At 42.2% G+C, this 14,747-nt stretch overlaps 1 protein-coding gene across 1 annotated transcript in view; it reads left to right on the top strand.

Annotated features, from left to right (window-relative positions):
• LOC119247022 (antigen WC1.1-like) overlaps positions 1-14,747 on the top strand; it is an 81,878-nt gene that overhangs the window by 13,906 nt on the left and 53,225 nt on the right. Inside the window, exon 11 of the mRNA XM_054696779.1 lies at positions 9,346-9,834. Within this exon, the coding sequence (XP_054552754.1) occupies positions 9,346-9,834 (489 nt within the window). The remainder of the gene's footprint in view (positions 1-9,345; positions 9,835-14,747) is intronic.

The following is a 14,747-nucleotide window of genomic DNA, read 5'->3' as shown; positions in this document are numbered from 1 at the left end:
AAAGAGCTGATGAGACTCAACAAAAACAAAGAAAATAAACCAGTCAAAAAATGGGCAGAAGAGCTAAAAAGAAACTTCTCGGAAGAGGAAATGCAAATGGCCAACAGGCATATGAAAAAATGTTCAACATCATTTGTAATCAGGAAAATGCAAATCAAAACTACCGTGAGATACCATCTTACACCAGTGAGAATGGCACATATTAAAAAAACTAGCAACAACAAATGTTGGCAAGGGTGTGGAGAAAAAGGAACTCTTCTGCACTGTTGGTGGGAGTGCAAACTGGTCCAACCACTATGGAGAGCTGTGTGGAGATTTCTGGACCTACTAAACATAGAGCTTCCATATGATCCAGCAATTCCACTCGTAGGTATTTACCCAAAGGACACAGAAACATCAATTCCAAAGAGCACCTGCACCCCTATGTTTATAGCAGCACTGTTTACAATAGCTAAGCTTTGGAAACAACCCAAATGCCCAAAAATTGATGACTGGATCAAGAAGATGTAGTACATATACACCATGGAATATTACTCAGCATTCAAAAAAGATAAGCACATGCAATTTGCAGCAACATGGATGGAGCTGGAAGGGATCATGCTCAGTGAAATAAGCCAGAAAGAAAAAGAAAAATACCAGATGGTCTCACTCATAGCAGGAATCTAGAAAACTTAAATAAGGGACCAGGAAAAAGAATAACTATAAGAAAGTGAAAATCAAAATCAACAAACAACTATGAACCAGAGACACTTTTTGGGGGGTGGGGGGCGGGGAAAGGAGGAATTGGGGTCAAAATAAGGGGGTCGCAATTGTATGGGGAATATAAAAATAAAATTTATAATAAAAAATAATTTTGGAAATAAGATATATACTACCAAGAATGCCCATGAAATAATGGAAGACTTCTAAAATGCACAACCTGTAGGTGTAAGTATCGGTCAAAAGCCCCCATACACTATCTTAAGTCAAAATTTGGAAAACACTAGCTATATTAGAGACACAAAGCCCTGAGCTGAGTCCATCAGGCTGCCCACATGTGGAGCTCGGCTTCTCTCTTCAGTCTCCTTACAGTCATTTTGGGGCCAGCAATATGGAGCTGGTCAGCATTCTCTAAACATGTCAGTCTCCTGGCAGCAGGGACCAAGTTAGAGTCCCTTGTCTAAATAAGAGTGACATCTGGAGCATTTGTGAATCTGGGCAAAGCAAAATATGTGTAGATTGTGAGGGAACTTCCTCCTCACTCAGCACAGATGCAGGAGGGGCCTTAGGCACTGGCACATCTTCAGCATCAGCGTAACCCTCACCTGGGGCACCAGGCCTATGAGTTGACGGATCTAAAGGCACAGGAGGTGATCAGGTGAAAACACAGTAAAAGGGTTTCTAGGTAAGAGCTAAATACCCATTCACCTGAGAGTCTGATGGCTGCTAAATGGAGGATCCATTCACTCCATGTTCTATGGGGTCTTTTCCAGGGCCATATATTTCATTTTGATGTGTATGAGCAAGAAAAATGATCCAACTCTATATTTTTTGATTAAGACTACATATTTCAAAGATTTTCCTACATTAACAAGCGTTACTGAAAGATATTGTCAGATGATGCTTCCCAGATGTTATTTTTTAAGACAATGTGTTGCAGTCCTCCAGCTTACAGTTGCTCTGCCACCTGTGCTCCCTAACCCCAGTCAAAGGAGTCCCTGCACTTCCAACAAACTTCATCCAGTCAAATGATTCCCTGTCTTCCCCACCCCAAGTGAGCAGACACCATGGCATTGAGCACCTCTCCACAGCCCAGGTGTCTGCACACCATGAGGGTGTCATACACGTCCCAGTCATCATCACAGACTAGGGCTCAAGGAGCCCTCCTGAAGTAATGCCATTCTGCAGGCACAGTGATGGCTTCCATCCACCAGGTGGAGCTGTGTGTTGTCTGAGGAGAAAGAGTCAGGCTAATGGGCCCTCTAACCTGGGTTCCCCTCACCTGAGCAGTTCACTGTGACCTTCTCTGAGGCTGGCGGGTCTGCTGGTGCAGCTGGGGAGTGGTTGCACAGGGGCAGTGCGTGGGTCTGGTTTTCTGTGTGTTCAGAGGGTTAGTGGAGCTGAAGAACAGAAAACTGAATTTTAAACTACATAATAACCTAGAGGAAGGTGTGAGATGAATGCTGTGATGGGGTAGTCATGGCATCATAATATTAGCATTTACCTTCTGTATGGAATATTCTGTCTCTGACAATGGCAAAGTTTCTATTTTAAGCCAGACACTGATAATGATCTAGAAAAGTGGAAATATACCGATAGTGTCTGAAAGTGTTGCAGAGCTCCAAAGGCTGTGAGGATTTTGGAGCCAGAATCTCAGAGAGAAGCAAAGAGCAGGGCTGAGCCTCCTTCCCATTGAATCCTTTGTCAACTCAACCTTACAACTCAGACACTGAAAACCTCAGCTGAGATTTTGCTTGGAAAATCAGGATTCGGAAAATCTAGTGTAATTTAGAGTTGGCCAAGGAGGAGGAGCTTGTTACCCAGAACCCTCCTCCCACAGAAGGAGAGTAAACTTTGAGTGGACTATTCCTCCCAGTGGTGGAGGCCCAGCTTCTAGTCGCTTCAGTTTCTTTTCAATAAGGTGGTCAATATGCTCCAAAGTCACATGCATGCAGGAAGCAATCTATGGTAAACTGTCCTCTTTTAAGCACATGAGAAGTAATTAGTGTAAGAGAAAAATTTGATATACAGCATTTATTAATTTATTAAAATTAAGAACTTGGCTTATAAATAAACACTATAAATAGAATGAAAATAAAAGAGCAAGCATTAAACACTCCAAACTGTGCATAGATGTGTGTGTGATACACAGGAATGTGTGAACCCATGTGTGCACTAATCCATAGATGAAACATATACAAATGTATCATACATACACATTCAATAGACACAATGACACTTATCACTTATATTTTAATGAAAATAGTTGTTAAATGAAAAAATAATGAACTCTGTTTTGTTGACAGCAAGGATGAGCTCAAGCAATTTGTGTGCAATGGATCCCATTTCCAAGCACTGCAATGGCACCATCTTATTTGGCCTCACGGAGGCCAGAGAGAATAAGAAAGTTGACTAAGAGGCTCATATGAGAATGGAAGGAGGAAGGGGAGGCAGAGGGACTGAAATGTTGGCCACGAGGAACCTGGAGAAGGGCACCCCCTTACTAACCAATACAGACTGGGCTGCCAGGTGCAGATTGCCACAGTGTGAAATGGGGATGAAGTGGAAAAAGGGGAGCCTCACCCATGAGGCTAATGACCATGTTCCTTTAATGCCAATCTCAACTTCTTTTTTCCCCTAGAATTTATTATTCTAATCCCAGTTTTCTAACCACCTGGCTTTTTGTTCTTACTGTTAGATGCTTCTTGTTTCTTTAGAGCCAGAACATGTTGGTCAATTGACGCAGGAGACATAGGCTGCATTAACCAAAAGTCTTCTTTACTTGGGTGCATGGGCTGGAGAAAGAGTCACGCATGTTTCTTTAATTTATCTTTCTGTGTCCGCCCTGGAGCCAGATGACACCTGATGTCAGAAAACTTCTTCTCTCTTATAAGGAGACAGTTAAGATAGAGCATCTAATTGGGGTTTGAACCTCAGAAAGTTTCCATTTATGGAGTGTTTGATGCAGGGATGATGTTCAACAGGGTTTCTATTGGCTCCGGAAGATGGCAAAGTCAGGGGGTGGGACTATATAAGCCCCTCCTGGGAGTGGGAGCCCCCAGTAAGGACTGAGGGCTTCTTTGTATATTTGGGGACACTGAGGCAGTTTCCTGATAGCATGAGGCTCAGGACTACCATGAACGGATGCTTCTTTCTCCCAGGACTTGCTGTTCTCCTCTCCGCTGTCCTAGTGAGCGCCCAAGGTAAGCAGAGCCTCCCTCCGTAAGATCAGCAGAGACACTGGGTCAGTTTTCAGGCTCTGGGGGTGAGCTCTGGGATTGCAAAGGCAACTCCTCTTTGTTAACCACTTGGTTTTGTCCCACTGTGATATTTAGTGACGGCGAATGTTCATTTTTTTTTTCCTTGGGGGCTCTGCTTTTCAAGTTCAGTTGTGAGATGTTGCCCATATTCAAAGCTCGTTGTCAGATTAACCAGAATCTGTGTTCAGCCCTCCCCAATGACATCTAAAACAATGAAAATGTCTGATGACTTCCCAGTTTTCCTGTATTGGATTATGAGAGAGACTTCCTGAGGCTGCATCTTTGAGATTCCTGCCTGCACTCTGTACTGTGTCTCCCCAACATGATTCTCAGTTTCTGCTCCTTTAGCTTAAGGATGAGAGGGAGAGGGAGAGAGAAAGAGAGGTGAAAGGGAAGTTAAAAGTGCATGTGAAAGATAAATGTGTGAGCAGGAGCATGCCTGCCTGTGGAAGTACCTTTCTAGAAAGGACTACACAGAATCATACTCTAGTCAGATGGCTGGATTGTGGTGGAAGTGGTGGTGATGGTGATATGTGTTTTGGTGTCTATGATGAGGGCAGATATGGATGCCTTTAAAGAAAACCCTCCCAATAGAAACTTTAATTACACCCCCAGATAACCTTGCACCTGCAATCAAAGTCTAAATTTGAGGTGCTTTTTTCTTCCCCACAAACCCACATCTCAAACGTTTTTCTGCTTTACTGCCATTTCCCCAGCACTGGGTGCTGGCAGGACTCTGTCTCTATGCTGTGGTGTTTCCCTTCCTACCTGTTGGCTCCATGGTCCTCAACCCCAGGGCAGCAGAAAATTGGCTCCAAATGTGGGTGTCCCAGGGTGGACTGAGATGAGCGCTGCAGGCAGAGGGCTGTGGCCTATGAGTTCAGGATATTCCATCTTGGTCAGGGTTCACCGCCCAAGTGGGGTCTCAATCATGAATGTGACATCCTAAGGGTCTGCTGTTGAGGACGAGCCCTGTGCTTGTGAATGTCCTTAGGTGTAGTTTCCCTGGCAGTACTGCCAAGCCCTGCATGACATCTGTTCTCCCCTTGGCCCTGTCCAGCAGAGTCTAAGATATCAAGGTTGGGCCCTGCTGTGACAATGATTTGGCACATCCTTGTCAGCCAGCCTCTCAGGTGTGGGCCTTGGGCCTGGCTGCTCTAGATGCTCCTCCCTCTCCACTCCTTCCCAGTTCCCTGTTTCCTCCTGATTTCAACTTTCTCCACTCAGAAGTCTCCATCTCTTGCTCTCTTCTTTGGGAAATTCTCTTCTCAATAGGAGTCTGCTCCTCTCTTACATTTCCTGAATCTTCCATTCCTAGCAATATGACCCTTTGTGAGGACAGCAGACTTTGCAAGTTATTAGGGGTAGAGTGCATTCTGAAAATGAAATACACAGTTGGTGCTGTTTCCATTCGTCCTCTCTGGCTTGAGAGCAATGAATACATTTTATCAAGAAGAAACCACTCTTCACTTGACAAGCATGATTTCTCCTCAGAGACAATATCTTTTAAGATCGTATGACTCAAGCACAGGCTCACATATTAAGGCATCAGTGCACACGAGTTGTTCCATCGCCTTGTTAATTGCAGCCCTGGTGTCAGGTGCCAAAGAGCACTGAGTCTTCCCTGAGCTCGGCACATGCAATCAGGACCTGCTGCTCCCTGTCATCCTTTCTGAATGTGAAGTCCCTGCTTTAAAGAGGCTTGTCTCATAGCACAGAGACAGAAATATTTGGATTTATCTTCCCAGTCACCTACCGCTTTTCATCTGGTCTAAAGTATACTCATCCAATGTGTGTTTAAATAATATTTACAATGTATATATATTTTTCCATCATTTTATTTTGTATGTTAGACAGGTAACATTTACTTGAATTTTGTTGTTTTATCTTGATTTGCTTTTAATTGAGTATCTGATCCATTTACTTTAAACAATGCTGATATTTTTAATATGTGCCATTTACTCTTTTTTTTTCTTTTTAATTTTTAATTTTATTATTTTTTTTAATATAAATTTTATTTTTATATTCCCCATACAATAGCAAACGCCCCATTCTGACCCCAATCCTTCCCCTCCCGCCCCCACCCAAAAAGTGTCTCTGGTTCATAGTTTTTTGTTGATTTTGATTTTCACTTTCTTATATTCATTTTCCTGGTCCCTTATTTAAGTTTTCTAGATTCCTGCTATGAGTGAGACCATCTGGTATTTTTCTTTTTCTTTTTGGCTTATTTCGCTGAGCATGATCCCTTCCAGCGCCATCCATGTTGCTGCAAATTGCATGTGTTTATCTTTTTTGAATGCTGAGTAATATTCCATGGTATATATGTACCACATCTTCTTGATCCAGTCATCTATTTTTGGGCATTTGGGTTGTTTCCAAAGCTTAGCTATTGTAAACAGTGCTGCTATAAACATAGGGATGCAGGTGCTCTTTGGAATTGATGTTTCTGTGTCCTTTGGGTAAATACCTAGGAGTGGAATTGCTGGATCATATGGAGCTCTATGTTTAGTAGGTCCAGAAATCTCCACACAGCTCTCCATAGTGGTTGGACCAGTTTGCACTCCCACCAACAGTGCAGAAGAGTTCCTTTTCTCCGCACCCTCGCCAACATTTGTTGTTGCTAGTTTTTTAATATGTGCCATTCTCACTGGTGTGAGATGGTATCTCATGGTAGTTTTGATTTGCATTTCCCTGATGACAAGTGATGTTGAACATTTTTTCATATGTCTGTTGGCCATTTGCATTTCCTCTTCAGAGAAGTTTCTTTTTAGCTCTTCTGCCCATTTTTTGACTGGATTATTTTCTTTGTTGTTGCTGAGTCTCATCAGCTCTTTGCAGATTTTTGTGATCAGTCCTTTATCATTAGTGTTGGGTGCAAAAATGTTCTCCCAGTCGGTGGGGTTTCTCTTTGTTTTTGTTATTGTCTCTTTTGCTGTGCAGAAGCTCTTTAATTTGATGTAGTCCCAGCTGTTTATCTTTGTCTTCACTATCACTGCTTTGGGTGATGTGTCTGTAAAGATGTCTTTGATGTGCAAATCCCGTAGTGTTTCGCCTATATTTCCTTCTATGTATTTTATGGTTTCAGGTCTTATGTCTAGTTCTTTAATCCATTTGAGTTGATTTTTGTGTATGGTGTGAGGTAGTGGTCAAGCTTCATTCTTTTGCATGTAGTGACCCAGTTTTCCCAGCACCATTTATTGAACAAACTTTCTTTGCTCCAATGCATAGTCTTTGCTCCTTTGTCAAAGATTAGTTGACCATAAATCTGTGGGTTTATTTCTGGATTTTCTATTCGATTCCATTGGTCTGTATGTCTGTTCTTTGTTCAATACCATGCAGTTTTGATGATTATGGCTTTGTAGTATAGTTTGAAGTCTGGGAGTGTGATGCCTCCATTCCTTCTTTTTTTTTTCAGTAGAGCTTTGGCTATTCGGGGTTTTTGGTGATTCCATATGAATTTCATCAATAATTGTTCTATTTCTTTGAAGAATGCCATTGAGATTTTGATTGGAATAGCATTGAATCTGTATATTGCTTTTGGTAGGATGTGTGCCATTTACTCTTAATTGGCTCACCAGCTCTACATGCCCTTTCTCTCCATTTTTAGGCCTTCTATTTTTAAAATTAAACAATGATATTCCTCTTTTGCTATAATTTTTATCAGCTTTACAAGGTGTTGGGCTTTTCATATCTTCCTTGGTATTCTCTGAGCTTCTTGAAAATGTGAGCTACAGCTTTCATCATTTTTTAAAAATTCTCAACCATTATCTCTTCAAATATAACTTCACTGTTCTCTGTCTCTGTCTGTCCTCCTCTTCAGTTGGCAACTGTTACTTTGATATCTTTAATATATTTACAATTCTATGTTAAGTTCTTTTCATTTTAACTGTTTTTGTCTTCTTCCCCCCCCTTTTTTTTACTAAATTCATGAATCATAGTTAAAACTCTCATATGCTATGTGTGTTTCTAACTTTTCTTATATTGCTTTCCTTTTCACTATGTCATGTGAGCCCATCTTTCTACATGGGCTCAAATCTCACTTTATATTTAATATTAAAAATTGTGTATGATAAAATAGAAGCTCTAGATATCTTTTCTGTCACCTGGAAGTATCATCTCCTGTTTAGCTAGGCAGGCGGAGTAGGGGCTGCTGAGCACCCAGATATCTAACTGTAACCCAGACCTGAGCTGGGATAACCCTTGCTGGCAGTTTGGGTGACATCAGTCTACCTCTGCTTGTCTCTGTGCCTGTGGTAAGGGCATTCTGGGATCTCAGAATTCAGCTGAGAGCCTGGATATTTTGGTAGCTCTGCACCAAGTGAATAAAGGAATAGCCACTCTGCTTTCCAAGAATTTTGACACAGCTCTTTGGCCTCCTATCCTGAACAACATGTACACTGGGAAAATATTTGCAACAAAACCTGCACTGTGGGCATGGCCCTCAAGAATACCTATATCACACTTGAGCGCCAGCGCTTACTTTAAGTCAGTCATGGAATGGAGAATAAAACCTACAACTCCCCCATTTTTTATTTTATTTATTTTTTATTTTATTTTTAGAAGTTCTAGGTTTTATTCTCTATTTCATCCTCCTTACTTAAATTGCAATAATGACACATTATTGAACTCCTCAGTGCAATTTTTTTTGTATATAAAAAGGAGAAAATAATAATACAGCAACTGAAAATGACAGAAAAGTCAAATCTGTTTGAGTGTTTTCAGCTCAGAAATATAACCTGATTCTACTCTGTGGTGGGGTTAGCAATACATTATATTTTCTCCTATACTCTGAATAACTCCAAATTTTGAATAATAGCAATTCCTGACATGAAGTTCAAGTAGAGATTATACTGTCTCAGGGAAGAAGCAGATGTGTGATACCCAGTGTCTCTGGCCATGTTAGTCTCATCTCCATCATCTCTCCAGTGAGGTGGCCCCGTCTACTCAAAGAGAAGTTCATTCTGGAGCTTAGAATCATAAATGAAATATTCTGGGTAAATCGTGGCCTGTCTCATGGTCCTTTCATTCTTCAGCTGTGAGTTATGGCAAGAACAGCTCTGACTGGAACGGGTCTCCTGGCTGCCTCCAGAGGATTCTGATAAGCTCCCAACAGTTCCCTTTATTCGACAGCATGGAAATGGGTGTAATTTATAAGGAATCCACCAGCTAGTAAGCCTCTACAGCCACTCTGCACTCATTTAATTGCTCAGGGCAGAGATTCTGACATCTCGGGACACCATGTCAGATGCCGTGTAGACTCTACATCAGGGTTCCTCTGACGGGACCTGGTCACACCTGCTCTCTCCGACTGCTCACTAGTTGTTTTCAGCTCCCTTTCTCCTGTTCTTTCCTATTTTCAACTCTATTGTGCTGCTTGTTGCTGTAGGAATTGAGGTGCTGCCGAGTGCAAGCACAGCGTCTCCACCAGCAGGCTCTGCAGCCTCAGAGGGGGGCACTGCCATTTGCTCAGGCCAAGGGCCCCCAGGACCAGGGCAGCCTTCCTCTTCCGGGTTACATGTCGCCCCCCACCTTGACCTGACTCTCTCCGCAGACAGCCCGCAGCTCCGCCTGGTGGACGGAGGCCATCACTGCGCTGGCAGAGTGGAGATCCTTCACCAGGGATCCTGGGGCACCATCTGTGATGATTACTGGGACCTGCCTGATGCCCACGTGGTGTGCAGACAGCTGGACTGCGGAGAGGCGCTGGAGGCCACAGTCTTTGCTCACTTCGGGGAGGGATCAGGACCCATCTGGCTGAGTGATCTGCAGTGCACAGGAACGGAGTCCCATGTGTGGAAGTGCCAGTCCCAGGGCTGGGGGGAACACATCTGCGAACATACCGAGGATGCAGGAGTCATCTGCTCAGGTATGGTCAGTGCATTTTCAGGGGCTGAGGGAATGGAAAGTTCCTAGGAGGCTGGTGTCTGTTGCGACAGCAGAGAAAGATGGGTCAGAGAGGTCTGAGACATATTCCTTCTCTCCATATTCCCGAGGGCACAAAGCTTCTGTGAATGATGAGCGTCCTTTACTTCTGAAGAAACTGCTCATCCTTCGTTCTGCATTGGTCTTACCTGACAAAAGAACTTAATCTATTATCATCCTGATTAAAACCTACTCATGATTCTTTCAAAATTTACTTTTTGCAAGAGTAAACTTATGTAAATCTCCACACTAACTCCTTTTGTACAGTGAGACTATTATTGGGAGGAACAGAATGAGGATGCACTTTCCCTGGTTAATAGTTTCTATATGGATAGTGCGAGATCTGGTTTTTACTGGGTTAGTAAGAGCTCTAGAGATCCAGGGGTTATCACTGAACAAATCAGAGAATTGTATGGATGTGCCAAATTTCATGTCTCCTTTATAAACTTAAGCATAAATATTCATAGTTCTTTTGCCAGTAAAACCAAAAAGCTGTGGATGAAAAACTTGGGGGTCATAGATTCTCACTCATTGCTACTGGAAAATATACTCTATTTTCTTTCAAGACACTTGTGTAAACTCAAATTTGGAGGTTAAGTAGCCATTAGCCATGCACTGACAAGTCAATAGTGATGGAAATAAAATGTTAGTCTGTGTGTTTTTTGGAAAGAAATTACATAGATTTATTTTATACCATTGCCCCAAAATAAATTGCATTTGGGTATTTGAGAAGAATGGATTGAGGGGACAAACAAATTTTTTAAGGAGTAGGAAGCAAACACTACATGACATGCACCTCAAAGACATCTTTACAGACACATCACCCAAAGCAGTGATAGTGAAGGCAAAGATAAACAGCTGGGACTACATCAAATTAAAGAGCTTCTGCACAGCAAAAGAGACAATAATCAAACGAGGAGAAACCCCACCGACTGGGAGAACATTTTTGCACACACACTAACGATAAAGGACTAATCACAAAAATCTATAAAGAGCTGATAAGACTCAACAAAAACAAAGAAAATAATCCAGTCAAAAAATGGGCAAAAGAACTAAAAAGAAACTTCTCCAAAGAGGAAATGCAAATGGCTAACAGGCATATGAAAAAATGTTCAACATCACTTGTAATCAGGGAAATGCAAATCAAAACTACTATAGATACCATCTCACATCAGTGAGAATTGCACATATTAAAAAAAATTAGCAACAACAAATGTTGATGAGAGTGTGGAGAAAAAGGAACTCTCCTGCACTGCTGGTGGGAGTGCAAACTGGTCCAGCCATTATGGAGAGCTGTGTGGAGATTCCTCAACTAACTAAAGATAGAGCTTCCTTATGATCCAGCAATTCCACTCCTAGGTATTTACCCAAAGGACACAAACATTAATTCCATAGGGCACCTGCATGCCTATGTTTATAGCAGCACTATTTACAATAGCTAAGCTATGGAAACAACCCAAATGCCCAAAAATAGATGACTGGATCAAGAAGATGCGGTACATATACACAATGGAATATTCTCAGCATTCAAAAAAATAAACACATGCAATTTTGCAGCAACATGGATGGAGCTGGAAGGGATCATGCTCAGTGAATAAGTCAGAAGAAAAAGAAAAATACTGGATGGTCTCACTCATAGCAGGAATTTAGAAACCTAAATAAGAGACCAGGAAAAAGAATAACTATAATAAACAAAAATCAAAATCAACAGGGAGCTATAAACCAGAGACACACTACAGGGATGAGGGGAGAGGAGGCAATGGGGTCAAAATAAGTGGGGTGCAATTATATGGGGAATATAACCAAGATGAAAATGCATACATTGTGCAAAAATGAAAAAAGATGTAAGAAATATATAAAAAATAAAAAAAATTTTATAAAAAGGAGTAGGAAGCAATTTAATGTAGCTAGGAGGGAGGGGAATGCTGGGGAGCTGAGAAGACACATAAGGGGTTCCCTGAGCAGCATGAGGATGCAGGGGTGTGTGGAGATGCCATCTGTGCCTGAGGACATGGGTTTCTTTACAGCATGAAGACAGACAAGGATGTATCTGACCACAACTTTCATTTTGCCTGAGGTGGGGTTGATTCATATAAAAAATGGCCTTCTGAAGCACCCTCCTTGCATTTTGCTGTCGAGGCATCTCCTAATCTTTTCAAAAGTCTTAAATCTGTGTACTGGTTATTTTTCCTCTTCTACATGTAACCTCCTGAAGAGAAAAGAACTTGATTTATTATAATTCACATTCCCAGCACTTAGAACAGTTCGTGGAAATTGGCAAGCTCTGAAATGACAATTGTATTTTGAATCAAACAATATGAAGGGGCATCTCAATATGGCCTCTCTCTACCCAGGTAGCAAACCTGTGCTGAGTTTGGAGATGCCTCCTCTGAAGCTGCCCTGTCTCCATTTCATCATTTCCCAATTAAAGGCTGAATCTTGGCCCATTTCTGGACTCCCCATGACCCACTCTCCGTGCCCTTTTGCCTTTGAGGGGAAGGTCACCATGACCACCTCTGGCTTTCAAGGTGCAGAGCAGCGCATTGTCCCAAGGTGGAGGATGAGTTTTGTGTTCAAAGAAGATACCTCGTCTTTGTGGCTCCCTGGTGGCCAAATGCCACATCTTGTGGAAACATTTCCCACATCTCAGGCACCCAGTGCTCCGTTCCAACAGAACAGTCAGAGCTTGGAGACGTAGATGAAGACCCAGAAGGATCAGAGGCAGGCGCGGCTGCTGGTCAGAGGCCTTGAGAGTTGGTTTTGAAGCAGATGAGTCACAGCTGCAGGGAGGACAGAGGAGACATCTTGGTCAGAGGGGAAGGAATAAGGAAAGAAAGGTGGTGACAACCAATCAGGTCACCCTTGCTCCCTCGCTTCTCTAGAGAAAACCAAATCCTAAGGCCTAATAGTGAGAGGGGAATGTCCTCTGACCAAAATAACGCTAAGCTGAAGGTGAGGTGTGCAAAACTGTGGCTCTCCCAACTCAGGTTTGGATGCAGAGAACAGATTCCTCAGGTTAGACCTGAGATCCCACCTATGACTCAGGTGATGTCTCTCTTTCACATTGGCTGCATTGGAAAGTGGGGTCACCCTTATGAGACAAGAGTACGGGCGTAGTACCAAGGGGAGAGGACCAGACATATACTTTACACTGGGCCTGAAGGAAGATGAGCTGCTTTGCAGGAACCTGGGATGTGGAGCTGCTGTGCGGAGCATGAAACATTCACCAAAGCAGCTACATCACCAACTCAATAATCCTGAACCAGTCACTCTCTGACAGAACCTCCTTGAGTTCTGCTTCTCTGGGCTAAAATAAGGAGAAAGTGCTTGTGCATCTCCAGTATTATTTACATGTATTTAAAGACATTGCTATTTCAAAAAATTACTTATTTATGTATATTTTACATCATTGTTCATTTTTAAACAATATTTGCTTCCCCCCACCACTCAGGTGTAATCCTTATAGAATTTCCTCCACCAATTCACCTGTGCACCATCACCTCAGTCCCCTGTACTCCTCGCTCCCCGTGTTCCTTCCCCCTCCTGTGCAGGATGTATCTGGTTTATAATTGTCTTCTTGTTTTTGTTTGTTTTTTTTTTGTGTTTTGTATTGTTATTAATTTTTTTCCCCTGATGTCTTACTTCATTCCCCTATATTCCTCCGATAAGTGAAACCATCCTATATTTTTCTTTTTCCTTCTGACTTATATCACTGAGCATAATTCCTTCTAGTTCATCCATGTTGCTGCAAATGGCATTAATTTATCTTTTTTTGATTGCTGAATAGTATTCCATTGTGTATATATAGCACATCTTCTTGATCAGTCATCTATTTTTTTTAACTTTTTTTTTAAAAAGATTTATTTATTTATTTATACAAGCACTGGGTACAGTCAGAAGCACAGGAGGGTGAGAAAATTCACCAGAGCCAGAGCAGGGAGCAAAACAGACAGACTGACGAAATACACTGCTGAGGGGAGCAGTGGACGGCAGGAGAGGTCTGTCGTGCCGTGTGGGACCCTTGCCAGTGGCTGGGAATCAGAGCTGGCACTGCAGAGGTTGTGGGCAGCTCCGCAGCCCAGCGCTCAACCGCTGCACCACCAGGGGAGGCCCCAGTTATCCATTTTTGGACATTTGGGTTGTTTGCAGGTTTTACCTATTGTAAATAGTGCTGCAATATACATAGGGGTACAGGTGCTCTTTTGAATCAATGGTTTTGTATCCTTTGGGTAGATCCCTATGAGTGAAATTGCCAGGTCATATGGTAGCTCCATTTTTAACAGATTGAGGAACCTCTATACAGCTCTCCACAGTGGTTGGACCAGTTTTCACTCCCACCAGCAATGTAGGAGAGTTCCTTTTTCTCCACATCCTCGCCAACATTTGTTGTTGCTTGTTTTTTTGATATGTGCCATTCTTACTGGTGTAAGGTGGTATCTCATTGTGGTTTTGATTTGCATTTCCCTGATGATAAGGGATGTTGAACATTTTTTCATATGCCTGTTGGCCATTTGCATTTCCAGGAGAAGTGTCTTTTAAGTTCTTCTGCCTATTTCTTGTCTGGAGTTTTACTTTGTTTTTGTTGAGTTGTGCGAGTTCTTTGTATATCTTTGTGATCAGTCCCTTGTCAGTTATATGGAGTGCAAAGATTTTTTCTTTGCGCATCAGTGGGGTGTCTCTTTGTTTTGGTTAATGTCTCTTTTATAAACACAATGATATTTATCAATAAAAGTGCCATACATTTTTCGTTGTGGGTTTGGGTGCCTCTGATCCTTCTGATTGAAGTAACAGTGTGTTTTCATCTCTTCAAATTTATGATCTAGATGAAGCCCAGTTCTCTACAGTGCACATTTCAAATATAAGGGG

Source organism: Talpa occidentalis, unplaced genomic scaffold (assembly GCF_014898055.3).
Source record: "Talpa occidentalis isolate TD23 unplaced genomic scaffold, MPIMG_talOcc4v2.1 talOcc4.16, whole genome shotgun sequence".
Classification (NCBI taxonomy): Eukaryota; Metazoa; Chordata; class Mammalia; order Eulipotyphla; family Talpidae; genus Talpa; species Talpa occidentalis.
The sequence above is the reverse complement of the archived record's forward strand: the minus strand, read 5'-3'. Positions and strand labels throughout refer to the sequence as shown.